This window comes from Lissotriton helveticus, chromosome 6 (assembly GCF_964261635.1).
Source record: "Lissotriton helveticus chromosome 6, aLisHel1.1, whole genome shotgun sequence".
NCBI lineage: Eukaryota > Metazoa > Chordata > Amphibia > Caudata > Salamandridae > Lissotriton > Lissotriton helveticus.
Genome location: NC_136067.1, coordinates 297,576,392 through 297,604,072, shown reverse-complemented (window position 1 = coordinate 297,604,072; position 27,681 = coordinate 297,576,392). Strand labels below are relative to the sequence as shown.

The 27,681-nt window shown below is 46.2% G+C and overlaps 1 protein-coding gene across 1 annotated transcript in view; it reads right to left on the bottom strand.

Moving 5' to 3' along the window:
• Positions 1 to 27,681, bottom strand: part of WDR35 (WD repeat domain 35) — a 501,592-nt gene that overhangs the window by 233,716 nt on the left and 240,195 nt on the right. Inside the window, exons 18-20 of the mRNA XM_078647744.1 lie at positions 18,565 to 18,645; positions 18,322 to 18,458; positions 14,883 to 15,086 (exon numbers count right to left, since the gene is read on the bottom strand). Of these exons, the coding sequence (XP_078503870.1) occupies positions 14,883 to 15,086; positions 18,322 to 18,458; positions 18,565 to 18,645 (422 nt within the window). The remainder of the gene's footprint in view (positions 1 to 14,882; positions 15,087 to 18,321; positions 18,459 to 18,564; positions 18,646 to 27,681) is intronic.

Genomic DNA, 27,681 nt, shown 5'->3' with positions numbered 1-27,681 from the left:
CCGGAGTGGACACTGCAGGCTCAGTTCTCTCTTTGCATGACCCTTGGCTTTAGCAGGCACATTCCAGTCTTTGGTGCTGCCTCTCTTTGCTGGGTCCAGGGAGCAGCACGGCAGTCCTTCTTCAGTCTCCTTTCCAGTCCAGTCGTGATCTGAGGACAGGGGGACTGAGGTAGCACTTTTATGCCATCTTCTTGTTTGTGGGAGGGGAGGACTTGCTAGCCAATGGGGCAACAGTTCCCACGTGGCTACCCAGACCACTTAACATCACTTCATGGGGGTTTGGCCCTCGAACATTACCAAGATTCCCCGCTCTACCCTAAACCAAGATGGTGCAAGCCTTCTTTCATTATGCAGAGCCCTAGACACACCCAGCATAATAAGCAACTCTTCCTGGAAAACCAGATCTGCAACAGGTTTTAACAAGCAAAATATCTAGGACAGCTAAGGACCAATGTACTGCAACACCAATACGTTCCCTTTTCTAGGTCTCGTGCCTAGCGTTGCACTGCGTAGCAGTGCTTCGCGCAGCACGAGGCATTTTGTAATTGAAAACGGGGTTTCAGCAGTCACCTTGGACTCTAAGACGCTTGTGCGTGTGCTTTTTAGGTTTCGCCCTGGCCGTAGCAACTGCGTAGCAGTTCCTCTGCCCAGGGCAAAATCTTATGTCCTACATATGGGGCTTTGGTCCCGCCTCTGTCTTCCATTGGCTAGCTCCATAAATGGAGGCTAGCCATTGGAAGAGATTGGCTGTCAATCACGCTTTCCCCGTGAAAACGCAATTCGGGGGCGTTTCCGTGTCTTTTTTTAATTCCCGCCCTCTCTTCTTCCCATTGGCTGTAATTTTACCTTCCAGCCAATGGGAAGGGGAGAGCACGAAAAACACGCCCCCGAATCTGCCGGCCCAGGACACCCCCGTGACGTCATTCCCCGGGCCGCGTGGTCCCTGTTTTAAGCTTCATGCTTGATTATTGAAAGTTGAGCAGTTATTCGGTTTCAATATGAAACACTCCATTGTTCTAGTAAAAATGCTGTTTCAGTTGTTTCCCGATTAACACTGCATCCAAGCAAGTACAAATCAAAATTTAAATTAAAGTCTCCGGTTTACTACTTTAATGCGCTCACCCTAGATTTCAGACGAAAATTTACAAAAAATCATTTTTTCAGGCTTCCTCACCTTTGAAACTGGTTGAAGCACGATGACACAAAATACATTTTAATCACAAATGTAACAATCTTCATACGATAAATAAGATTATAAAACGTATTTGACTAGCAGCATGACGGCCAGAAAAGATACATTCAGAAACACAAGTGTGCCGTCTAGCTCGTGTTTAGAATGGAAGCAACTCTATGATATAATTGGGGAACCACGAGAAAGCGAGGACTGGGTTGAAGGGTTTTCTTATTCCCCACACGAGCGCGACAAAGTGCCTGGCGGGTACAGTCACACGGAAAGGGTGCGGCTTCTTCTAAACCATCGGCGATCGGCGTTGTTTAGGCGTTTATTGCTGTAAAGGGGTATATGAGAGTGACGTGTTTAGCCTAGATCTTCGTTGGTACCCCAAGGGCATCATTAAAGTAAGCTTCTGTTACCGAGCATTTATGAGTACACCCGGGGTATTATTAAGAGTTTATCAGACCTGCCGGTGAGCTCAGTCCACGCATGCGCTCTTCATTCTGTTCAGCAGGGCGGAGAAGAGCAATGCAGTAGCGGGAGGCGAGCAGCCGGGATTCTTAGATCCAGAGGCCCCACCGCAGCTCCACCGTTCCGGCACGTCCAGGTCTGAACAGGTAAGGATCAGTTCTACGCTGAGCAAACACACTGTCTGTTTACCTTTTGCATCCTCTGTCCATCCACTTTCAATGCCAACATCCCCGCCCCCTCCTGCCTGTGCCACCGGCTGCCAATGTCCATTCCAGCTACACCCGCTTCGGAACAGCGGTGGTGTGGTGGACGCAAGGCACACGCCACGCTGGGCAGCAGCTCATTCAGAACGTACAGCCCCATCGTTGAAAATGGCCATATACACATACCTGGTAAGCAAGCCTGTATTAGCTTACCAAGCATGTTTATATGAGTTTCTACACAAGCCGGTGCCAGCCTCCGCACTGTCAGGTCTTCTTGTACCGCTGGCCCGAGTCATTCCTGTCCTCAGCACTTCTAGGCTTCCTTGCGCGGCTAGACTGATCAGATCTCAGATCCAACTATCACTCTAGCCCGTCTTTAACAGCCTATAGGACCGTCCTTTAGTGGTAGGCGAGAAGATATTGCTGGTAACCTGATTAGCCAGTCCCAAGACGCACCACCGAGATTAGCTCGCAGGCTTTGGTACGTGGAGTTTATAAACAAAACTTAATGAAGCCACAAAAGATGTGTTGAAGTTCTTGAATTTCCCTTCTTTAGTAGTTGTATAGATGCCTTTTTAGGACCTCACTCTAATTGACAATTAGGATAGAATACACGAAACAGAAGATTCATATTAATTATGGGGGTATTTTGAAGGCATGTGTCAATCCATTCCTCGAGATTATTGAGCATGAAGACATATTCTAGACACATTTAGGTAAAGATGACTAATAAGTCTGATGTTAAGTGAGACATAGATAAGGAGCATATAGAAATACCTGTTCAGCTTGCTCAGTATAACAGATCTGTCTGAACAAGCTGTACTTCCAGTAAATGACTGACAAAAGAGCAAGAGATGAAACCATTTATTACTTTCTTAAGACCATATTGTCTCGACCCTTTTCAATACTCCACTGAGCATTTTTCGAGCTGGCGGGCTTGGACCCAGCGGCCCACTTCCTTAGGATATCCAGTTCAAACTGCAGGTTTTCTGTTGAGGACTGATGATGTCCATGGTTGCGGCATTCTTTAGGAGCTATGTGATTTGCCATCTGTTTTGATTTTAAACAGTTTACGATTTTAAGAGCTTTGACTGCTTTTTCCTCCCCAGAAATGCTAGAAAATCGCATTAATTGGTGGTTGGTGACTGACGCAGGCTGTTTTTCAATTGTCTTTCAAAGAGCGATTTCATAATTCAGCAATAATGGTTGAAACATTTTGATACCCTCAACTCCTGCGTGTTCCCACACCAGAGGCGTATATATGTTATGCTTTCCATAGCGATGGAAGAACAGAACTTCATGACATGATCTGTAAGTTTCCCTATTTAAAGTGACTGCAAAAAAGGTGAAAGAAATCCATTCTGGTCTGACATGTTTCTTAGGCCCGAACACGAAGGCAAAGTACCAGAATGCCGTACATTCAACTAGAAAGAAAAAGTTTCAAACTATGGTTGACGATATATATTAACACGTTTAAAACTCCCCAAGGATTCAAAAGTTGGAAGTTAGGGTGATAAGGGTTTTGGAAAAAGTCGTTTAATTACGTACCTCCTGTAAGGTGACAGTTTGTGTTGCATTATTTACACCGGTCTCTGCTTTTTTGTTTACTGCTTTCTAATTGGGATCTACTTTTTTGATCCTGTGTTTACTAAGCTTTTCAATACAGCATGTTTATCAATCCCCGGAGGTGGTGCCTGTGAGAGCCGGGATGAGCTGGAAACAACCCACACCTGCAGTGTGAGAGAAAGGGTGTATGACAGACAGTGTGTATGAGAGACAGCAGTGTGTGTATGAGAGACAGCAGTGTGTGTAAGAAAGACAGCAGTGTGTGTGAGAGAGACTGCAGTGGGTGTGTTCAAGGCAGAGTCAGCAGTGTGAGAGAGACAGCAGCGTGAGACCTTTTATTTATGTTTTGTTTTTTGAAACATAAATAAAGCGAATTATTTGCAATGTCAATAGCACAAACTTGCGGAAATACGTGACCTATTGCATTGAAAATGCAATAGGTCTCGCATTTGCGAGAGATTAAGCTATTGCCATTGTAAATGACAATGCCATTTATTTATCTGCTTTCAAAACCAACACATAAATAAAAAGTTTGTCATTTACAATGCCAATAGCTAAAACTTTTGCAAAGGCGAAACCGTTGCATTGTAAATGCTTGTTTCTTTAGTGTTACCTCATTGGTCTTGGCGTTCTTTCGATAATAAAAGACTGCACACTATTGGCTTTTGGCGCGAGCATTGCTCCTCCCATGGCCTATTGGTGTCTATTACGCGCATGAAGCTCCTAACAGACACCCCTAGGCCGTGGGAGGAGCAACACAGCGACGGGCATGCTGATAGAAATGACACGCCTTGCTGTGGCGCGCGCGCACGTTTTACCAATTACGGGCTTTTTTTCTGAATGGCGTGCTTTAAGCAACAGTGAAGGAATGCCATCTTCCCCTCAAAATTCGGCTCTAGTTTTTTAATGAGGATGATTGCTTTCAGTTTCACGGCCGCGAGGCTTTACTGCCGCGCAGCCGATGCTTGTTTTATTTTGCCGTTTGTCTTGAAGGCTGTTGTTCTCCTGGGCTGCTGCATGGTTGTCGGCCCCTCTTGGAACCTGTAGTGTATAGGATACTCTCCGCGTGCTTGTGAACAGCAGCTCTTTGTATTGATCCATGGAGGCTTCTGCAGCTTGTCTTGCCGTTGTCCTCCCGGGTGGCGTGAAGTTCTGCCTCGTTCGGGAGGGAAGGCGGGGGGCGTTGCATTCTGTGTGAGACGTCCAGGCCATTTCATTAAACAGCGGGATATTATTAAGCATGGCGTGAAAGGCCTTTCTGCCGATGCTCAGGCATCAGCCGGGACTCAGAGCGTGCGCGCGGAGTTGGGAGGTGACGGCCGGCCCGGAGAGGTCCTCGGGCTCAGGTGGCCATCGTCCCCGAGTTTAGTGGAGGCCTGTCAGCGATTCGTCACTCCCACTCAGGCCTCACGCCCTGCTGGTCGGCGGGAGCTAAGCCCTGGCAACAGCCGCGCACGGCCCTGAATGTGCCTGCCTCGTAATGAGGCGCAAATGGCATCAGTCAGAGCCCACAGCGCGGCCCGACGTGTGCCTCCTCTCTCTGCATCTTTGGCAGTCCCGTTTAACCGGAGTCATCATAAGTTCAGGTTAAATTAGGGGGGTGGCCGCAAAAGCACCCTGCCCAGTGCTTGTGGTGCCAGAAATTTTTCTTGTATCAAACTAGACAAGCAGGGGTTGAAAGTTGCAGACAGATACCCCTCCCCAAATGCTTTTTAGAATGAGAAAAACTCTTTCTCACTCCAGAGGCACTCTTTAATCAGTGAATCCATTTAAATTATGCTAAATATCTAACCTGCCTGCTTCCTCTTAAACCCCCAGCCCGCCAGGAAACTATTTAAACATGGGGGGAAAATCCTACGTTTTGTCGGTTAGTTCACAGACTGAAAACGTAACATAACATAGCTGACTTTTTGTGCCCGTATTAAGTATTGTATTCTTAAATTTTGAGTAAAATTAATTCACGAACTTGGCATCTCTTATGTTCAAAATTATAATCTTTCTTTGTTTTAAGGCCATCAGCATGCTGTGACTTTTCTGTGAAACAGTCGCCGCACTAAGCAAGTCAAGCAGTGGCTATTAGGTGAACTAATTTAAATAGCGAGTTCAAGTACAAGTCCTATTTTTAACTTGCACAAACTTCAATAAAAAAAACTCCCCCTGAATGCATTGGGCAGCCCTAAATCAGCATTTTAGATTTGTCACTAATAGAAATACGATCTTTATAACTCGGCTTTCATTGGGTGTAATTGAAGTTCCGCTGTTTCCCTTCTTCAAACACGTCGACTTGCATTACAGCTATTGTCCTGCAAGACTTCAAAACAAATGGAGTTCAAAATATCGGACTGATGGATTGATTGACTAAACGGCTTGGACAAGGCAATTATTCGTCACATTGGCTACCTCCAGCATTAATTCGCCTTGCTCCGTAGTTGAAGCGCTCGAGTCTCCTCCAACCAGAAGCTTCGGACAAAAGGGCAAGGGTTGCTTTCTCGTCTGAAAGGCTGCCAGGCAGGGGGCCCTATTAGGGCAGCTGGAACGTTACTACAGCCCGTTCCACTTGTAAGTTTTATTGGGGCCTAGTTTATTTTTGGCAAGCTCCCCCGTGCCCCCAGCCTTGTTTAAAGACGGTGAGTTTATTCCATGCCAGCCTTTGGCATTGCACGAGGCTTCGAATGGCTGCCACACACGGGCACCACTGACTGCTTCCTGCACAGTGCCTCTCCATTGTTGGGGGCAGCGTACCACAGATCGCAAGCTAGGGTAGACCCCCACAGCCAAGGAAGCTCATGCTTAAAACACACCGACATCGCAGACAGGCTGAGGTCTGTCAAATTGTCTTTTCTCTCAAATTGCCCTTTCCATTGAAGACATCACAACTCCATTTCCCCAGCTCTGCGTATTTCAGTGTGGGCTGCCTCCCCACAACTGGCCTGCATGCAAAGGGGAAGCAGAAGCCCCGTAAAATCTCCCAATGCGTGCCCCCAAAGAGTAGGCGATACACTTTTGCATGGGATACATAGTATATGCCCTTCCCTTAAGCAACACCGACCATTAAACACGGAGCTTCTTCTATCCTTCTTAAGAAAGGACCCCAGCCTCGGAGTTCCCAGAACACAAAGCGCAGGCGTGCAAACAGCAGATACCCTATTTGTGATTACACCGCAGCGCTGCGAAACCTTTGCAATGCTAGAATCTGAATCCGTCCAACTGCTAGAATCTGAATCCGTCCAACTGCTAGAATCTGAATCCGTTCAACTGCTAGAATCTGAATCCGTCCAACTGCTAGAATCTGAATCCGTTTGTTTTCATGTCCTGAAATTTTTTAAATGCATTATGAAGCACAGGAAAAATCTGTAAAATGCATCTTGGTTGTGGTTTTACATGACGTAATGAAACAATACGATCTTTCATTCGGAATGTATTAACTTGATTCTGTTTAAATTTTAGTCTGTAACACGTTTACCTTTTATTTCTTAAAACATGAAATTGTATTATCAAAATGTTGCTTTTATGGTTTTCCAATGTGCAAAGCCGAATAAAGAAATTTATATATATATATATATATATATATATATATATATATATATATATATATATATATATATATATATATATATATATATATATATATAATTACAGGATTGCAAAATGCACCTTTTTATTCCCAACGCAAAAAGAGTCGATTTAGCATCAACGAGCAGTGTTGCAAAATGTTTGCAGAACAACAGCATGCTCGAAATTGTCTGGTTTAACCCAGATTGTTCCCTGATGGATGTAGCGCCCCAAGTCTTAAACAGAGACTCAGGGTACGTAATGCCTTGTGCACCATCATCTCCAGGAAGGACTCCGCCAGACCAAAGAACACTCGTATTTATTGCTCATTGCTATTGCTTGTTTCCATTATCTCCGCCCAGGGCGCTGTCTTAACAAAGGGCAGCTCTGGCCTCCTTGGAGGCATGGCAGGCTTAGTTAGCCTTGCTGGGGTTCACACATGACTCGCAGATCACCTCGGATGTCAGCAGCGAGTGTTTATTCCATGTGCTGTCTCCCCACTCGTTTATTTTTTGCAGTTTCCGGTTTCTTAAACTTCAAATTAAAAGACAGTCTCCTGTGATTCTTGCGGTGTCTCCTCGGTGCTGTTGACAGTTTTTATGTAAATATTTCTGCAATGCAGCCTGCTGGCAGTGACCGTATGACACGGGCCAGTGTGGGAGCGGGGTGCTCATGGCTCGGTGACTGCCCTCTTCTCCTCTGTCCTTTTCTCCCCTAGCGTCTTTCCCCTTGGCCCCCATCTCCTCTGTCCTCTTCTCCTCTGTCCTTTTCTCCCCTAGCGTCTTTCCCCTTGGCCCCTGTTGTAACTTCCCTTATCTCCCACTTCACTTTTCCCCCCTCTCCTGCTCTGCTCTATTGGTATGACCCGCGCTCCTGCCCGGAGTGCGAGATAGAATGTTGACGATTTATGAAGCCGCCAAGCTGGGAGCACCTGTTTAAGCCATTACTAATAAAGCTTACATTTGGAATCCACGTTGAGTAGTGATTTAATACTACATTTTGGCGACGAGGATGGGATGCTGAGCCAGGGTCAGTTGGTGTTTCCCCCCTGGACTGATTTGATGCTTGGGCGGAGGAGAACTTTGAAAAAGGAGACTCACCCTGTGGGGATTGAAGAGTCGGAACAGCGGTTTGCTGGTAATGAAGGGGAGACAGTGCGTGAAGCAGATGATGTTGATTGAAGCGGACGACTTGTAGCGAAGGTGTTCCGTTCCTGGCTTCGAAGGGGCGTCCCGTGGCACTGTAGTGGATCCCCTCTGTGGAGCGGAAGGCTGTCATGCTGTATGCGTAAGCAGTGAATTCAAGTGTGTGATAAGACGGGGCTGGTCTTTCACCGAGGAACCGCCGAGTCGTTGACAGGAAGTTCCGTTTTGCTATCGGGCGTGAGGAGGAGGACTCAGAAGCATAATATCCTCCAACGTGACAAGGTGCAAGTCGAGTGTCACACGTAAAGGCGGAGCGAGAAGGCAGGACGGCGTCAGTGAGGAGAACCTTACCCTTTCGTGTCGCAACTTCTCAGGCGATAGAAACTTCTAAGAGAAAGCGACGCGTAGAGCTCAGCGCACAGTGATACCGGAGCCATTTGCGCGCAGGAGCATGAGAAAATGAAGTAAGGCATAAGTCCCTATTAGTCACAGAACCGTACAGGTCTATGTGGTTAGACCTTGAAGCTGCGAGAGGTGAAGTGAGCGGAGCGTGTATTAAAGTCGCATGTGAAGCAACGCGAAAGGAACTGATTTGAGGTGAGCGACGATTATTCGAGGCATGAGTGAATGTCAGCGTTGGGATGATGCTTTCCCTGGACTCCCAGTAGTAATGGAGGCGTGTAATGGAAAATCTAGGAGAATCAAGTAGGATTCACATATTTATTTGAGGGAAGGAGATCAACCGTGGGGGACCCAGGCTGGACTGCATTATTGTGTTGAGCCTCTGAAATTCTGTGAGGCGCGTTGAGCGTAACATATGGTGCCGAAGTCTCATGATACTGTATAGAGGCAGTGCATGGCAGCTGTGTGAAGGAAAAAGGTTGGAAATAATATAATAAGCCAGTGGAACAGGGTGTGTAGCGAGCCTCTGTTCCTGTGAATGAAGACTATCTGTGCCAGCACATTGAGCGGTCTAAACTACCGAAGACGATCTGTGTGGGGAGTTTCCCTTCTCCCCCCTATAGCCACCTGTGAATTGGATCTGTGGCCTCGCGTAGAAGTTGGAGAGAGGTGAGTTCTAAGGAACACTGGGTGCCGTATGGTGAAATTATTCGAAACAGCTGGTAGAAGCGGCAGAAGGATATCTCGGAAATGAGGCAGCGTTGGCTAGTGGTGTGAGGAGATTCAGAGGGAACTGAGGGAAACAGGCAAACATCAGGGCTCGGTGAAGTATAATAACCGCAGCAGTGTTGAAGCAGCGCAAGGAAAACTAAGAACAAAGGCAGTATCTCAAAGCGGTGTGTGTTCGGGAAAATATCGAGCTATTGTTTATGATGGTGAAGGAGATCAGCCAATCTGTATTACCCAGAATTGCAGGGAGCCTGTGAAACACGGTCAGGAGCGGTGAGCGGAACATAGTGAACAGTCAACCGTTGTAACTGAATGGTGGCAGTGACTTGTAACAGCGTGAGAAAAGAGCTGAGGAACAGGGGGTAGCGAACCTGGGCTCCTTTGATTGAAAATTACTGAGGCAGCGTCTTCGAGCTGTGGGAAATGTCGGAGAAGAGCAGGGAAGGAGTTTACCCCTGATGCCACGTGAGGAAAAGAACTGAGGCAGCGTAGTGAAGCTGTGTGAGGAATGAACAGAGGAACAAGGGGTGTAGCGTACCTGGATTCCTAGGAAAAAAAAAGATATATATATCCACGGAAGCAGCGTCTTTAGAGATTTGAGACGTCTTAAGAGGATTATAGAAGGCGTTGAACCCTTGAAGCCACATTGAGAAATAGGTCTGAGGCAGTGCAATGATCTGCGGGTGGAGATGGCAAAGGAGAATATCAGGGTTCTGTGAAGTACACTAAACCGAAGCAGCGCGCAGAAGCAGCGTGAGGAAACCTCAGACCTGAGGTATAGTGTTTGGAAGTGGCGGGAAGAGATTGAAGAGATTCCAAAGGTACAGAGGAAGAGTGGCGAACCTCTAGGGTTCTGGGGAAGTTAAGAGGTATTGCAGTACACCAAACATGGAGTGGTGCCGAATGTACAATCTCCCTCCACCGGTACCGTTCATGGAGGAGGTTAATAAAAACATTGCTGAGTGGTGGGAGTGGAAAGTGTACTTTGAAAATTATTTGTCCGTCCTGGAGGAAGAGGTAGCATCTCTGCCACCGGAGGTTAAAGCGGAAATTCTACTCCACAGCTTAGGTAAGGGTGGAAGGAAGATGCATCACAATATGGAGAAGGCGTTTATGAAAGGTACCGACGGAAATAGGTATGAGAATATTCTGAACGTGTGGGATGAACATTATAAACAAGCCACAAGAGGAAAAGCCCAAAGGAATGAAAGTTTCGAGGAGAGAATGGAAGGCAAAGAGGATGTCAGAGCCAGCAAGATATCTCGGATATGCACAGTTATAATAGGTGGAGTTGAGATAGAAATGTTTACTGACTCTGGTACGAGATATAGCATAGTAAGCAAAAGAGATTGGGACAGAAAATTTGCAATAAAATATGGTAATGAACTAAAAGAGGCCAACACCGTCCTGAAAACATATGCAGGGGAGGATATACAGGCTATTGGTTATAAAGTCATGGACATAGTTTATAAAGAAAACATTACGAGGAGTACGATATACATAACGAGAGGTGTTCTCAACATGATAGGGTGGAGAGATCAACAGAAGTTGAGGATTTCATGGGAGGAAAAAACAAAAGGACACAGAAATGAGCTGGTGTGGTATCAAAGCAAACAAGAAACCAGTGGTGAAACTGTTAATGTTCTCTGGCAACCACCTAAGAGTAATGCAGCATTTGAGAGAGCTACAAAAGGAAAGGAGTGGGGAAGAGAAGCTATTAGGGAGGTACACAACAAAAAGAAAAACACTTATCAAAGTCAGGTGGAGGAAAGAGAAATACGTAAGAAACCAGAGAGAAAGGACAGTAGGAAACAAAAGGTGAAGACGGATGGAGAAATTGGAATGGTGGTGGAGAGTGTAAATACCACAACCAAAGAACGAGGATGGCAGATGAATAAAATCAACCAGTCCGTTTGCAAGGAGATGCGGCACAGAATGAAGCTGGAGAGGTTCCAATCCAAGTTGTCAGAGGAGCGTATGGACAATTGCGATCTAGAAAGAGAGAGAGGTACAAGTTACATTGAGCTAAAAGGAGAGAACAAAGATGTATACTTACAAGGGATCGAGTATGGAATAATGGAGAGGGAGAGTAATATAAAGCAGAGAGACCTAAAGGATCCCCATTAAAAGTTATGGAAGGGAAGAGGGGTACGGTCTATGATTTTTGGAAGAAGCTGAAGTGCAAGGGCTCAGAAGACACGTATGATTTTAGGTATGGCAAGCCTAAGAGGGAACTAGTGAACATACTTAAGCCAGATGAGACTCGTGCAAAAGATCGGTGGCTGTCCAAAACAAATTGCGACAAAGATTGCAGTACTGGTCATGATCAAGGAATTGGGAGCAGAAGAAGGCCCAGTCCCGGCATGGATAAGGGCATGGAAACGGAAGCTTGTTTCATCAGTGGTAGCCTTAGGGGTGGGTCTGGTCCCAAGATACTGCCCAGAGAAAAGGACTGTACAGCCATTCTAAATTTGCCGGTAAGGGATGGTAATTCCAGCAGGTGGGGTTTGGAATCCCAGGGTGAAATAGACGATGTAGCAAGCTTGGACATGGAAGAGCTAAGTGTGAAAAGGCGGTGATTCTTCTTTTTCACCAACCGGAGGATGCCTATAGTGACACTTAGTGCATACATTTATCCGTTTTTCCCATACCTTAATGGTGCACCTCTGTTAGCTCCTGACAGATCCAGTTGCCTAACGCTGGACAAAGGGACCTCTTAGCCTTTTCCTTCCCCTCCTGAGTTTTAAATGCACCGGACTGTTACAGTTGATTATTGTTGGAAATGTAACCTGTTAACTTTACTCATTACTCCTAGAATTTTAAAAGAGTCGTATCTTATCCCTGTAGATGTATATGAGAATAGAGCCACCCACTCTAGTGTTACAGAACGTGCCTGGGGACCATATATTCTTTTTTCTCCTGCTCCGCCTGTTGGAGCTATACACATATCTGTTCAGAGCTACGGTATCACAGTTACTGCGCTGTTAGGACGGTTCCTCTGCTTAATCTTTTAAGGGGTCCTTTGCCTCCGTCCCCACTAATGCTGTGCTGTATACTTCCCCTTCACCCTTCTTCTCCCCTCCCTTTTTTCCCCTCTTCCCACTTTTACCCGCTATGTACCTATTGTGGGAAACTATCCCTCGCTCCCCTCCCTACTCTTCCCTAAGGAGGGAGGTGTGTTGTAACTTCCCTTATCTCCCACTTCACTTTTCCCCCCTCTCCTGCTCTGCTCTATTGGTATGACCCGCGCTCCTGCCCGGAGTGCGAGATAGAATGTTGACGATTTATGAAGCCGCCAAGCTGGGAGCACCTGTTTAAGCCATTACTAATAAAGCTTACATTTGGAATCCACGTTGAGTAGTGATTTAATACTACAGCCCCCTTCTCCTCTGTCCTCTTCTCCTCTGTCCAATCCACTTGTTTTTGGGAGGAGACGGGCACAAGAGGTTAAGTGATTTGCCCAGAATCACAGGATGTTGAGCCTCCCGGTTTTCCAGCTTCAAGTACGACCGGTCAAACCCCTACGCCACACTCTCTCCAGCTTTCCATTTCTTCAACACAAAAATGTATCCAGCAGCAAGAGCGCGAGGAGGCCTGCCTTTACCTGCAGCTAAATGTCTTAATTAGTGAAAGGGAGCCGCTGTGGCAGGCAGCCTGTTCCTGCAGTCCTTCTGAGCAGAGATTTGAGTTCAGATAAGCACCGGTTTACAAACAGACTGGCACTTGTTCGAGACAGTGGCAACAGCCCACATTTTTACCTGCCACCAAGAGCAACGCTGTCTCTTGCTCACCTGACTTATTCTTCAGTGCAGACCGCACAACTATCTCTCAAGTGTTGTGAGAGGCAGAGGTACTTCTCACTTGCAGCACTCACCTGGGCTGTTCCTCACTTGCCCAAAACACCTCCGAATTGGCCAATCGATGTCTTGCTCTGCTGGCTGATATCAGACTCATCAGAGATAGCAAACCTACCTCCCGCCTGTTTCTGACAGCAGAGCTACCGCTCACCTTTCGTAAACACTGGTATGATCCCACAAAAGGTTACACATGAAAGAGCCATTGGCTTCTTTGCGTTCAAGCATTGGCATAGCCAATAGGTCTCACCATTGGGACCTTATAAGTGTTTTACCGATGTAACAGTTGAAGTTGCACCAAGGATATTGTGCAGCATAACTATATACTTATAAGGTCCCCAAAAGCGAGACCTATTGGCTATGCCAATGCTTGTTATTTATGTCCAACAAGGGGCCACCTCTCTGGATTAGATGCCCATCATCCCAATATTTAGAATTATACAGCAAAAAAGAGAGTAAAAGTTTTTTTCAATCAATCGCAAAGAAACTTGTTTAAAGTAATAAAGCTCCAGAAACTTCCAGTTGGTGTTGATAAAAACAGTTCTTTATTAATTGTCTTTTCATGGTAAAACGGCCAGCAGCTTTTACCCCTCTGGTGGAGATTCCAGCCTACACAAAGGAAAGGGCAGGTCAAGGTGTGATCGCAATTTGCTTTACTGAGGCAGTGGCCTCTTGGAAGATAGCTGGGCCATCTTGGGACACCCGCCTGGTAGTCATCCAACTAAAGGATGTCACACCTCCTCCTTTCAGCAATTCTCTTTGTTTCTGGGGACGCTTCACACTTTCTAGCAGGGGCTAGCATGTTGTCAAGTGCTGTAAACAGACTAGTAATGCAACAGAAGGTTTGGAGAACAAATTAAAAGTTACCGTAATTTCGATCTCAACAATGAATCGTTTAATTTAACAATTAATTTGATACCTTTGAGTAATATCTTCGGTGATCCCAAAAGTTATGTTAGCACAAAGCGCTCTGGCTAGTGAAACTCCATGTTTGCTAATGGGACCACCTACCTTGCTATAGTGAAAAACAGCAATTTTGTGTTTTCACTATCAAGTTATAATAAATACAAAGGAACCATGCCCTTCTTTTTAATATTAAGCACCCTACATGATGGGTTACCGAGGCCTTCCCTAGGGGTGGCTTACTAATATTAAAAAGGAAGGTTTCGACTTAGCAAAAAGGTTGATTTTGCTATTTCGATTTGGCGGGTTTAAAACTGCCCGTCTAGGCTACAGCGGCAGGCCTAGAGTTCCGTTTTCACCTTGTCACTGTAGCGTTGGTACAATTAAGTGGTGCAGTCCACTAGTGACATTTAACTTACTAGCCCTGGTTACCTCTTTTACAATATACTAGAGACTGAAAAGTAAGTTAAATGAGCCAGTTGGGTATTAGCCAATTGTACACGTAGTTTTGAGGGTCAGAGCACATGCACTGGAGCTGGGACAGCAGGGCCCAGTGACCTACAGAGCACAGAATCCAGCAGCATCACTCCAAAAACATGGGGGGTGAGGACTGGGCTGGTAGACCACTTTGGAATGTAGTCAACTGTCAACCCCAACAACTGCCAAATTTCTACCGTCCTCCAAATATTTATTTGGACAACTAAAATCACAAATACAGGATCTAGATTCCTTTACATTTTAGGCTGCGACCACACAGTTTCTATTTTCTACTTTTAACTTACAATTGCGAGAGTACAACATTTGTCCCGTACCTTTGGAAACCTATATGGTTTTCAAAAAGGCAGCAGTATGTTTAGGTGAAATTTCAAATTGTTAGCCTTACCTCCTGTCCATATCCAAATACATACGTTCAGCTTCCTCGAACCTGCTGAAGTAAGCTGCAACTTCAGCCTGCTTCATGAACTCACTCTGAAGGTTGCCAAGCCGCTTCACAAACTCAATGCCTTGGTAATCTCGGCAGCGCACAAAAGCTTGCTCAGCAGTTGGAAGATCCAGTTTTTGGAGAGCAGCTTCAGCTAACAGGCGCCTGTGTTCAAAAGAAACATTTAGAAGCGAGGTTCTCATGAGGAAATGCACATTACTCAGGTTTACCATTTAGATAATTTCACAGCGCAGAGTGCTATTTGAAGATGTATGCAGAAACAGTTTAATTTTGTATACCTTGCCAGATGTGACTAAGGGCCTGATTACGACTCTGATGGTGTAGCAGCAGGCCACCACCCCAGCGCCCCACTGCCACAACGCCAACATCGACCGCTGACCGCATGACAGAATAGGAGTTTTCTCCTGGTTTGCCAGGTGGTCCTTTGGCGGTCCCCTCAGCGCTGCCGTTCACAGGCTCATAAAGTGCATTCCTGCATGGTATGGACTGTGAAGCCAAGCCGTGCAGGAACAGGGGGTGCATGCACACAGGGGGGGCACCATGTTCCCCCTGCATGCATACCCAGGCCCTGAGGCAACAGGGGGTCCTGAAGGGCCCTCGAAGTTTCCTCACTGCCACACTTTTCACGGTCGCGCTCACCGTCATGAAAACAGGGGCGGTGAGAAAACTCGCAATATGCTTGGTGGATCCACGGCGGTCCTATGCCGGTCCGACAGCTATACTCGGAATTGGACGATTGGACCGCCGGTGCGCCAGTAGCCGCACTGCCACCGCTACGCCACTCCAGGTTTGGCAGTCTGCGGACCACCAAACTCGGAATTAGCACTTCAGGGCATCAGTGTTTGAATATTAAGCATATGCAAAGTGGTTTAAAATAACACACGTAACACGACATGTAACCTCTTTATATGGGATAATTGCATTATGCAAACTAAGCTTCCAGGAGCAAGGGAGTGCTAGACGTATATACAGTATGCTGTACTGTAGGTGGATTCACAGAGTGTACGATTCATAAAACCATTCGGTCACCTAAATTGGAAGCAGGTGTGCAAATTGCGTGGTTCACAAGTGTACATTCATGCTCTGTATTCACAAAATGTGAATTTACACCTGAAAAGTGATATTAATCAATACTGGTGTAATATTATATATGAGCAAATCTGCTCGCATAAGCAGAGTGCTGGCGTAGCAGAGCAATGATGCGATATAAACTAAGGGGACAATGACTAATCTGCATGTTTGTGAGTATTCACACGCTTCTCCAATGCACCCTCACACCCTGGATACTGTCACAGAGTTACTCTTGTCAAACGCAGAAGGAAATAAATGCGTATCCCGGATGGGAATACCTCCAATCTTGGTGAGAAAGCAGGCAATTAAGAATCATGTGGAGAATAAATAATGCCTTTACCTGGGGGGACTTGGAATATACAAACTAAGTCCATAACTACTCCTAGGAAACTATGACTGTAGCAGCTTTCCAGGAGTTATTCACAACTATAGAAATGTTTTCCCAACTTACAAAACATGAATACAGCAGTCTGGTTTACACTTATTTGAGCAACAGGCCCTTTGCTATTGCCACGGTAATTCCTGAAGGCAGTGGAGGCTGTGGCGGATATGACGTGAAGGAAGGATATTCCACAACACTGTCAACTAACCAACCGACAGTTACAGTATGTTGAAATAAAAAGGTCTTGAAATGGCAGACGTTCTTCTTTGCTGAACGGAAAGAGGGATGGGTGAGCCTAGTATCAGGGGTATGTCATTCCATACACCTGCAGTAGAGACAGAAGTTTTGCGTCTGACATTTCGCCTTTCTAGGCTGGCTTGGTTATGTATTCAAGGGAAGCAGGTTCTGCCACAAAATCTAAACTGTGACGGAAACATGCTTATTTGTCATTATGTGCTACAAGAGCAGTAGCTCAACACAGACGCCTCATTATCATATGAAAAGAACGTGAAAACATCTTTTCAATGAAAGCTTTTCCAGTAGGCAAGTGTCTGATTCCGGGAAGACGGTGAGTGCAAGAATTCCACAGCCTAGTGTTAGAAACCACACAGACAGTCCAATACACCTTTCGTCTGCTGGTCAGACATAAATCACTCTCTCTGTTCCGTTCTATAATCAATGTGCAATCAGACTAAATTTAGAAAAAACGAATATTTCCTTACTACTGCAAACCATGGCAATTTCTATTATTTTCTCAATACAGAACTTTTTTTAAATGTAACATCTATATTCCTGCACTGCTTAAGCAAGCCATATCGTCATCTTCAGAGCCTTTTAGCCACATATGGTCACAGTGAAAATGGGGTTTTGTTACATGGATTTTTAGTTCTTCTTCATAATTATCAGTGAAGTAATATTATGTGATTTTCTAAACAGAATTACTGCTCTTAGTGACTTCGATCCTTGAAATAGAAGTATATAAGTGAAGGTACATACTATCTCAGAGGAATATATGATGATACAACGAATTCCGTTGCAACGCATGCCTTTACCACGCATGCGTTACAACGGAATTCGTTTACCACGCATAAACATTTCCTCGACTATTAGCGTGGTGACGTCATACGTCGTTAAGAGAAAACGGCATTTTTTTCCCGATTTCTCTTAAACGACTATGATGCCGACGTGACTTATGGTGAGTTGTTTTATTTGGGGGCCCCCCCCTTTTTTTTGTACCTTTACCAAATATGCCTTTACTACAAATATCGTAGTAAAGGCATGCGTGGTAAAGGCATTAGTGGTAACCACGCATGCGTTGTACTGCATGCGTGGTTAAAGATTACGTGGAAACGGCTTCGTTGTAAAGGCCGTTTCCCATCTCAGAGTACCCGGTCACTACTGAGAAGAGCTGGTACGCTCCCATTAGACTAGTCAACCTCTATTAAGAAGTGCTAGCTAGTACCCTCCATTTCAAATTTACGAAGTGAATGCACATATTTAAGTACTTTGTAATTATTTTAAAATAGTTGCACTGGTGACCAGCACTTGAACTTTGATTGTAATATTTTCAATTTTTTAATACATTTGTGTATGGTTTCTTTTATACCTGTGGATGATATATGCCAATTTTTTTGTATAAAATTGATCTATGCCTCTTTTATGAATTTCAATGTAAATCTGAATAAAGATTTTGATTGATTGAAGTATTGAATAACTACACTGCGCCTAAAAAGAGAACCAAGCTACTAACGTCATCTTCGGACAAGTCCTTACATTAGATTGCCTTGCCATTCCTTAGCATTCCTAATAAAAGATTAACCTTAACGAGTGTACACATTGGCTAACACAATGATTGAATGCACTCAAAGACAAGGCATATTCCATCACAAGGTTTAACAGTGATCAGTGCAAAAAAATATGTTTTACCAGAGTCTGGGATGAGGGTTGTCTTCGATGAATTGAGAAGCTTCTTCTATGCCAACCTTTTCAATCAAAGCCCGACTGTCCCGTAGTGACCGAATTTCAAAGTTCATGAGGTAATCTTTGTTTGGCTGTTCTGGATTCTAAAGTTGAAAACAACAATTTTAAATTAGTGCAAATTGATATGTTTATACATTTCCTCTCTCAGTCATATGACTGCGAGTTCCTACTTGCAATTCTCAATTTTACCTTTAATATTTCATCCAAAAGGACAGATTTTATTTCCAAGTCTTCAAAATTACAAATGTATCCAGAGGTTTGAATTGGTTCCTACAAAAAACATAAAACATTTTCAAACATAATGCACAAAGTAGTCTGAATACATTGAATGTTAAAAACATGACATTAAAAGTTAAACAATTTTCCAATTCATTCTGAATTTTAGTTAGAAATAACTGAACATTTATGGAAATGGAAAAGCTCTAAAGCTGAAATCTGTTTAAATGACAGTGGATAACTGACCTCATAATAGAAGAGGTGCTAAAACATATGTTTTATTAAATTAGTACTTGTAACGTGATATGGAATTGCACTTACCTTCAGTAACACCTATTCTGGTAATGACTATCTAGACGCAGACTTCTTACCTTACAATAACCCCCAGGCATTAGACTAGATCCAGAATATTTTAGTGAACAGTACCTCTGTATGCCGGTAGGCATGCAGAGGTACTACGTGGTGTCATCTGCCCCAGAATTGATGTGCGCGGTCATCAGTCTCTTTTTGGAACTTTCCACTGCAGGATCGCGGAGCCACAAAGAACACTGACCAATGGTGTGTGGAACTAGGGCCCTGAAAAGGGAACAGCCCTGTACCTAAAACTTTGTTTGTAGAGCGGGAAGGGTAGGTAGGTCAGTAAGGAAACTACGGCTAGATAGAGTCTCTCCTACAGAAGGCATTACCGTAGGTATGTAACTTGTTCATCTGACAGAGAATTCTAGCCACAGATTCCTTACTTTTGAATAGATACCCAAGCAATACTTCCCCAGTTGAGGGTCTGGAAACCCGACATAGAAAGTCATGCACAATCAAATGGTGCAAAGTGCTAATACAGACGGATTTGACAGTCTAGGAAGTAGTGCTTGGTGAACGTGTGCAACAAAGCTCACGTTACAGGCTGACAGAAGGGTGCTAACACAGTGGTTGAAGGTTTTGCCCTGTGGAGTGAGCACACAAGCACTTCAGTGGTTGTGTCTAGGCCACGGCATAGCAGATCTTCATGCAAAGGACAATCCATTAGGAGATGGTTAAATTCTGCCTTCAACAGCCAGTCATTGATATAGGGGAAGCCTGGAACCCCTGACCTCTGCAGATGAGCTGCAACACCACCATCATCTTGGTGAACACAGAGGTATGCTGGTAAGGCAAAAAGGGAGCATGGCTTTCTCTTTCATGGCTCTGACATACTCCATGAACAGTTGATCGTCCACCTGGAATGATCGCGTGTGGGCAAGATAGAACAACATCGCTCTTTTTGGGTCCAGCTGGTGATTCTCTCCTCTTCCTTAAAGGAATGAGGTGGAGCCTAAAAGGTAGGCAGGGTGATGTACTGGCCTATGTGGAACGGGGTGACACTCTTTGGGAAGAAGGATGTAGAGCGGCTGAGATGACAGCGTCTACAGTTTACTGACCCTCCAGCAAGATGTAATTGCCAGCAGAAAGGCTGCCTTGATGGTGAGAAGCCTAAGAGGGCTGTTATGAAGCAGCTTTAAATGATCGCACGTCAGCAAAGTAAGAACCAAATTGAAGTCCCATTGAGGCATAGTGAGGCGAATATGCCCTTGCGTCAGCAACATTCGGAAATTCTTTTTGTAGCTTCGCGCCGAGGTGGACGCGTCACAGGGGCACGGCATCGCGCCCGACTCCGCTGACGTCACCGACACCATAATAGGCCCACGCTGGCGTGATGACATCAGTTCCGTCCTTTTTTCCGTGCCTTCGAGGCACACGGACGGACCGACAACAGTAGATATATACACAGTATACAATAGTCAAGATAACACACACAGTGTAAAGACAATGCAGTAATTCAAGTAGAATAGCATATATACATTAAAACATTGCCATTATCTAAGGTATAGAAGAGTGGACAACCGGTCGGCGGGTCGGCATGTGAGGAATCCACAGGCAGATACTGTATCTACTAGAAAAAGCGTTACCGAAGATAAGTAACTTGTTCTTCTGATAGATATATCTGCCAGTGGATTCCTCACCTTGTGAATAGAGTCCCACAGCAGTCCCCACTCCCGGAGGAGGGTGTCCACTCTCCTATACCAGAAAATCCTGGAGGACAGAACGCGCAAAGTGTCCGTCCCTCCTCACTACGGTATCCAAGCAGTAATGCTTCGCGAAAGTGTGGAGGGAGGCCCAAGTTGCCGCTTTACAAATATACCCAACAGGAACACCCCTAGACAAAGCAGATGTTGAAGACTTTGCTCTAGTCGAGTGAGCTCTTATACCCTCTGGAGGTTCCTTACCAGCCAGGGTGTAGCAGATCTTGATGCATAGAATTATCCATCTCGAAAGTGTGCGCTTGTGCACAGCTCTTCCTTTCTTGCAACCAGCAAATCCAACAAACAGCTGGTCATCCACTCAATAGTCCTTAGTCCTATCAAGATAAAAGCTCACCGCCCTCTTAGGGTCCAGACGGTGAAGCCGCTCCTCCTCTTTGGAAGGGTGAGGGGGAGGATAGAAGGTAGGAAGGGTAATGGACTGTCCTAGATGGAAGGGAGTTACCACCTTAGGCAGAAAAGCAGCCCTGGTCCTAAGAACCATTCGTTCAGCATGGACGGTCAAGAATGGGGGCTTTGAACTAAGAGCTTGAAGCTCACTTACCCTCCTTGCCGAGGTAATTGCAACAAGGAAAACCGTCTTAAAAGACAACAACCTCAAGGGACAATTATGTAGAGGTTCGAAAGGGGAACCCATTAGAAAAGTAAGCACTAGATTCAAGTCCCATTGAGGCACAATAAAAAGAGCAGGAGGGAATTTATTTGTAAGGCCCTTCGGAAATCTTAAAACAATAGGAGATTTAAATAAGGACGGCTGATCCGGCAGGCAGAGAAAAGCCGACAAAGACGAAAGATAACCTTTCACTATAGCCACAGCAAAACCTTGCTGCGCTAAAGAAAGAGCAAATAGAAGTATATCTGACAAACGAGCCCTCAAAGGGTCAATGGACTTCTCCCCACACCAAGTCACAAATTTAGACCATTTGTAAGAATAGATTGACTTAGTGGAGTCACGCCTGGCCGAAAGAATGACATCCACCACATCATGTGGGAGAGAAAAGGAATTCAGGTTGCCCCGTTCCATCTCCAGGCTTGAAGGTGTAAGGTCTGGAGGTGGGGGTGTAGAACCTGCCCCTCCATCTGAGAGAGGAGATCTGCCCTGAAAGGGAGACGGAGCGGCGGGCACGAGGAGAGGTGGAGAAGATCTGTATACCACACCCTTCTAGGCCAATCCAGGGCGACCAATATAACTTGGGCCCGGTCTTGGCAAATCTTCCTCAGAACGCGAGGAATCAAGGGTATGGGAGGAAATGCGTAAAGGAGTTGCGAGTCCCAACTCAACTGAAACGCGTCCCCCAAGGCTCCCTGCATCGGAAACTGGAGGCTGCAGAATGACGGGCAGTGAGCATTCTCACGAGTGGCGAACAGGTCCACCTGAGGAGTTCCCCACGTCCGAAAGACGTGACGAACTACCTCTGGATGAAGCCTCCACTCGTGGTCGGCTGAGAACTGCCGACTGAGACTGTCTGCATGCACGTTCAGAACTCCAGCCAGATGATTTGCCATCAGACAAATCTGATGATCCTGAACCCAGGACCAGAGACGCAGAGCCTCTCTGCAGAGCGCTGCGACCCTACTCCTCCCTGCTTGTTGACATACCACATCGCAGTGGTGCTGTCCGTCAGGACCTGAACCAACCGACCGCGAAGGGAAGGGAGGAAGGCCTTGAGCGCCAGACGTATCGCCCGCAATTCCAGAAGGTTGATGTGAAGCAACCTTTCCTCTGGAGACCAAAGACCCTTGATCTCCAGATCCCCCAGATGAGCACCCCACCTTAGAGTGGACACATCCGTTATCACTGTGGCCACCGCTGGAGTAAGTTGGAAAGGCTTTCCTTGAGACAGGTTGCCTTCCACTCCCCACCAAGTCAGATCCGCTGCAGCTTCTCTGGAGTTCCTCACAGACTCCCTGAGATCTCCGTTGTGTTGATACCACTGCCTGCGTAGGCACCACTGGAGTGCCCTCATATGCCAGTGTGTATTGTTGACCAACAGAATGCAGGAAGCCATCAGACCGAGCAGGTGAAGGACCTTCAGGACTGGAAGGACCGCTCTATTGTAAAATAAAGGAATCAACTCCTGTATGTCACAAATCCTTTGAGGTGGAGGGAATGCACGACATACAGTTGTATCCAGCACCGCACCTATGAACAGGTTGCGCTGGGAGGGCACAAGGTGAGATTTGGGCACATTTATCGAGAAACCCAACCTGTACAACAACTGAGTTGTCACTTGCAGATGATGGAGCACTATCTCTGGAGATTCTGCTTTGATCAGCCAATCGTCCAGATACGGGAATACCGCAAACCCCGATCTTCTGAGATGTGCTGCCACCATAGCCATCACCTTGGTAAAGACTCAAGGCGCAGTAGTAAGACCAAACGGTAGAACCACAAACTGGTAATGTTGCGATCCTACTGTAAAAGGGAGATACTTCCTGTGAGACTGCAGGATAGGGATGTGAAAATATGCATCCTGCAAGTCTATTGACACCATCCAGTCTTCTTCCATCAGCGCCTGAAGAACCGGTGCAAGGGTGAGCCTCTTGAACCTCTCCTGTTTTAGGTAAAGGTTCAAAATCCTGAGATCCAGGATTGGACGAAGTCTGCCATCCTTCTTGGGTATCAGGAAATACAGGGAGTAGCATCCCTGACCCCTTTCCTGCTCTGGAACCAACTCTATCGCACCCTTTCTTAAGAGTGTCTGGACTTCCTCCTGCAGGAGTAACAGATGTTCCTCCGTGCAAAAACCTTGGCAAGGAGGGTAATTCGGAGGGAATTCCCGAAAGGAAAGAGCATACCCATTTTCTACGACATTGAGAACCCAAAGATCTGATGTAACCGATTCCCAATCCCGTAGAAAATAGGTAAGCCGACCCCCTACAGGACCCGCATGATCCGGAATGGCGGATCTAGGACAGCTTTTCTGTGGCTGGGGGGTTGGAAGAGGTGAAGGAGGAGGAGGCTTGACGTCCTCGAGGACAAGCTCTTTGTTTACCCCTGTATGACTAATACAGCGGATTTTGCTGTTGCTGCTGCTGCTGTTGAACTTGACGGTAGGGACGAAAAGAAGAACGTCCAAAACCTCTATACTTTTTAGTTGATGAACCTCTGGTCTGCAGCCCCAAAGATTTGGCAGTAGCCCTACTGTCCTTAAATCTTTCCAATGCTGCATCAGCTTTCTTACCAAATAGTCCAACACTATCAAAGGGTAAATCCAACAACGCAGCCTGAACATCCGCAGAAAAGTCAGATGACTTCAGCCAGGCAGCCCTTCTATGGGCAACAGCAGTTCCCATGATGCGAGCAACTGAATCAGCAGTGTCTAGCCCACTCTGAATCACTTGGCGAGCAGCCGTCTGTGCGTCGGCCAATACTTCATTAAAATCAATCCTGCTGTCCTCAGGAATTTTAGGAGCCAACAGCCGCAAAGAATCCATCAGGGCATGTATATATCTCCCCAAAAGACAAGTGGCATTGGTCGATTTTAAAGCCATACTTGCTGAAGAGAAAGACTTCTTCGCAGTCTGATCCTGCTTCTAGGATTCCTTATCCCCAGGCACTTGAGGGAATGCACCCACAGCCTTTTTTGAACAGGCTGCCTGAATAACCAGACTTTCAGGCAGAGGATGCGAGGATAACAATTCAGGATCCCCAGGTGCAACTCTATACCTCCTTGCAACACTTTTAGCCACTGCAGGAGCTGTAAGAGGCTTGCTCCAAACCTCCAAAATAGGATCAGTCAATGCTTCATTAAAGGGAAGCAACAGTTCAATAACAGAACTTGGGGAATGGAGGACCTCAGTCAAGAGATTGGATTTATATTCCACTGTAGGCAAAGTTAAATTTAAAAGTTCCGCGGCCTTCCTCATGACCATGTGGTATGGCGCAACGTCCTTTGAAGGGGCACCAGACACAGATGACAGCTCCCATTCAGGTGAAAGTTCCAAACCACTAGCTTCTCCTAGATCTTCAAAACAGTCCTCCTGAAGCTCACCTTCCTCCATCTCAGCCTTAGCCTCTCTATATCTTTGCTCCTCTATAAGGCGCTGAGAATCCCTTCTGGATCTCTCTTTCAACAGCCGTGCCGTTGGATCCGTAAACCACTCCGACGGAGCCGGAATCGACATCGAGATCGAATCCGAAAGCCCAGGGTGCTGTTCCCGAGGTCGAACCGGAGCCGGCGGAGTTTTTTCCTTGCTCATTTTGCGAACAATGATTAACATTCATTCAAGGTATCATCACTTGTACCTAATGAAGGCCCCTTAATTGTTCCTAGGTGTCCCATAGTTGGTCCTAAAGAAGACCCTATTGTAAGAATTCAAGCTATCTACATTCATCCCCCAGGGTCGAAACGTTGACAGCTATACATTGCATTTACCTTTGTGGACAACAGTGTTAGGTCTTGCATGCGTCCGTATACTATAGTGTTGTGAACAGATTGGCCATTCATTATAGGTCGGATTGTCATTTCATATGATTCAGATGTATATATTGTCCACTGCCCTCCCTTTCCCACTTACCCTCACTTTTGCACTACGGTGCACTTATCTTTCCTTTCCCATTGGGACACCTTTTTGAATAAAAATTTTTTTTAACCTGTCGACATATACTTTTGTTGCATTACCAGAGAACATGAAAATCTGTGTTCCTTTTGAATAAATGCACTGCATTCATTCTTAAATTGTTTTGAATCATTTCTACAGGTGATGAGTATTTTTTTAAATGATGCCCACTAGAGCCATTCGTTCTTTGTACCACACTTTACCCAGGTCCTAGTGATTTGTCTGGGTGTACCCCCTTGTGTCTATAAATGTATATAACATAACCTAGTGAACCCCAGAGAGTGCAGGAGGTTCGCCACAGTCTGAAGGTGGGAGACTACCACCTGAGCGAACCCGCCTTTGACAGCCAGCCATTGAGATAGGGAAAGACTGGAACCCCTGATCTCCGCGGATGAGCTGCAACCACCGCCATCATCTTGGTGAACATCCCAGGGATGCTGGTAAGGCCAAAAGAGAGCATGGCAAACTGAAACTGCTCATGGCTAACGTGGACCGCAGGTAACGCCTGTGGATAGGTTGGATGGAAATGTGGAATTATGCTTCCTGCAAGTCCAATGCTAACATCCAGACTCCCAGGTCCACGGCAGAAAAGGCTTCAGCGAGCATGAGCATTTTGATTTCTACTTTTGAAGAAAAAATTGAGAGGGCACCAGTCTAGGATAGGATCAAGGACCTCGGTCCATTTTGGGCACCAAGAAATAGCGGGAATAGCAACCACAGCCTTTTCTGATGCGGACACCCTTTCTATGGCTCCCTTGGCCAAGGAAGCCTGCACTTCCTAGTGGAGTAATGAGATGTGTTTCTCAGTCAGCTTGTCGCTCGAAGGTGGCATAGGTGGAGGGGTAGTCACAAAGGGAAGGGAGTAGCTCCTTTGGACGATCTGGAAAACCAAACAGTCAGATGTTATCAGCCTCCAGTGGTGCATGGTGATGGTGTATCCCGCCTCCAACTGGATGCCCATGATGGTATAAGGGCAAACTAAAGGGGTTGGTGGAGGATGTGGCTGCTGGGAGGTGGAGGGTGATGCACTTGGTCCACTTCTGGCTACCTGCTCCACGAGGCCTGTGAGAGCTGTGTCCTCAGCCATACAAGAAATCTGCTGGCTGCGGTTGCTGGGCAGTTGGAGACACAGCTGGGGGCCCCTTTAATGAAAGGAGCAGAAGGCGGACAGGGGTTGGTGAGGGGCCATGGAAAGGTCAAAGTACCTGGCCGTAGCTCTGCTACCCATGAAGCGCTCCAGCACTGAGCCAACCTTGTTTTCGAAATGACGGGAGCCATCAAAATGCATGTCCATGAGTGAGGCCTCAATATCCTAGAAGAAAGAAAATTGTTCTCAGCCAGGCGTGACGCTGTAAGGCAACCAACGATAAAACAGCTCTGCCCCCAGACTTGCATCCAGCCCACAGTATATGTCTAATTTAGCTGCGTCTCTCCCATTAGCAATAGCTTGTCCAAGACCATAGACATCACCTGCACAATCGAGTCCCAGATTGAGTGGAAGTATCGGCCCAAAAGTCACCTGGTATTCACTGACCACAGTGCCACTCTGGTGAAAGAGAAAATGTTCTTCCTCAAGATATGGAACCTCTTGGATTCCTGTCGAGGGGAGTGGTAGGGAATGCATCAGGACTTAATTTGGAAGTGGAGGCTTGCACCGGCAAGATCTCTGGGGTGGAGTGGATGGTGAAGAGGAAACTAGGGTCCCCTATTCACAGAGGCACCTGTACAGGCCTTCAGCCAGGTCCCAAGTAGGACATCCAAGAGGGCTTCATTAAACGGGAGAAGCTGTTCAGATGTGATGACTCCTGGTTGCAGCACCATAATCAAGACATTGGTCTTGACAGCCACAGTGGGTAGCTGAAGGTCCAGGACCTCGGCTGCCCTACTCACCATCATAGCTAATGAGTTTCCTTTCTCCGTAGCCACAGTAGGATGATAAACCAAGCCAATATCTAGGGAGGTATCCAGTCCACTGGCATCAGTGAGGTCCTCACACTAGGTATCCTCAGTGACATCTAGGGGCTGGTATTCATCAAGGTCAAGTGGCCCCCGCCAACCATCCTCAAGTCCAAGCCCAAAGGAATAGGGTACAGGCTCCGGCCTGGGTGGTCTTCCCCAGTCACCACCGCCATCGGACGACATCCATCTGGATTTGAATCAGAGTTGGGGATGAGTATGGGACATCACCGCCAGGAACGTCGGCAGTGGAGCCATCCATGGCTCCAACAAGCTTGTGTGGCGCTGGCGGTAGACCTGTAGGGGCCCTTCCTGACCTAGTGGGGTCAGCGATTGCACATTCACTTGAGGAGTGAGCCAGCATCATATGGAGTGATTTTTTTCAAGGCCCCTTTGAAAGATTAAGAGTCTGTTCAATTCCAGACAGTGGAGGCGAACCCCCCAAGAATACAAATTAAAAACAGAGAATTGTCCAACTGCTTGTGACTCCCTAGAA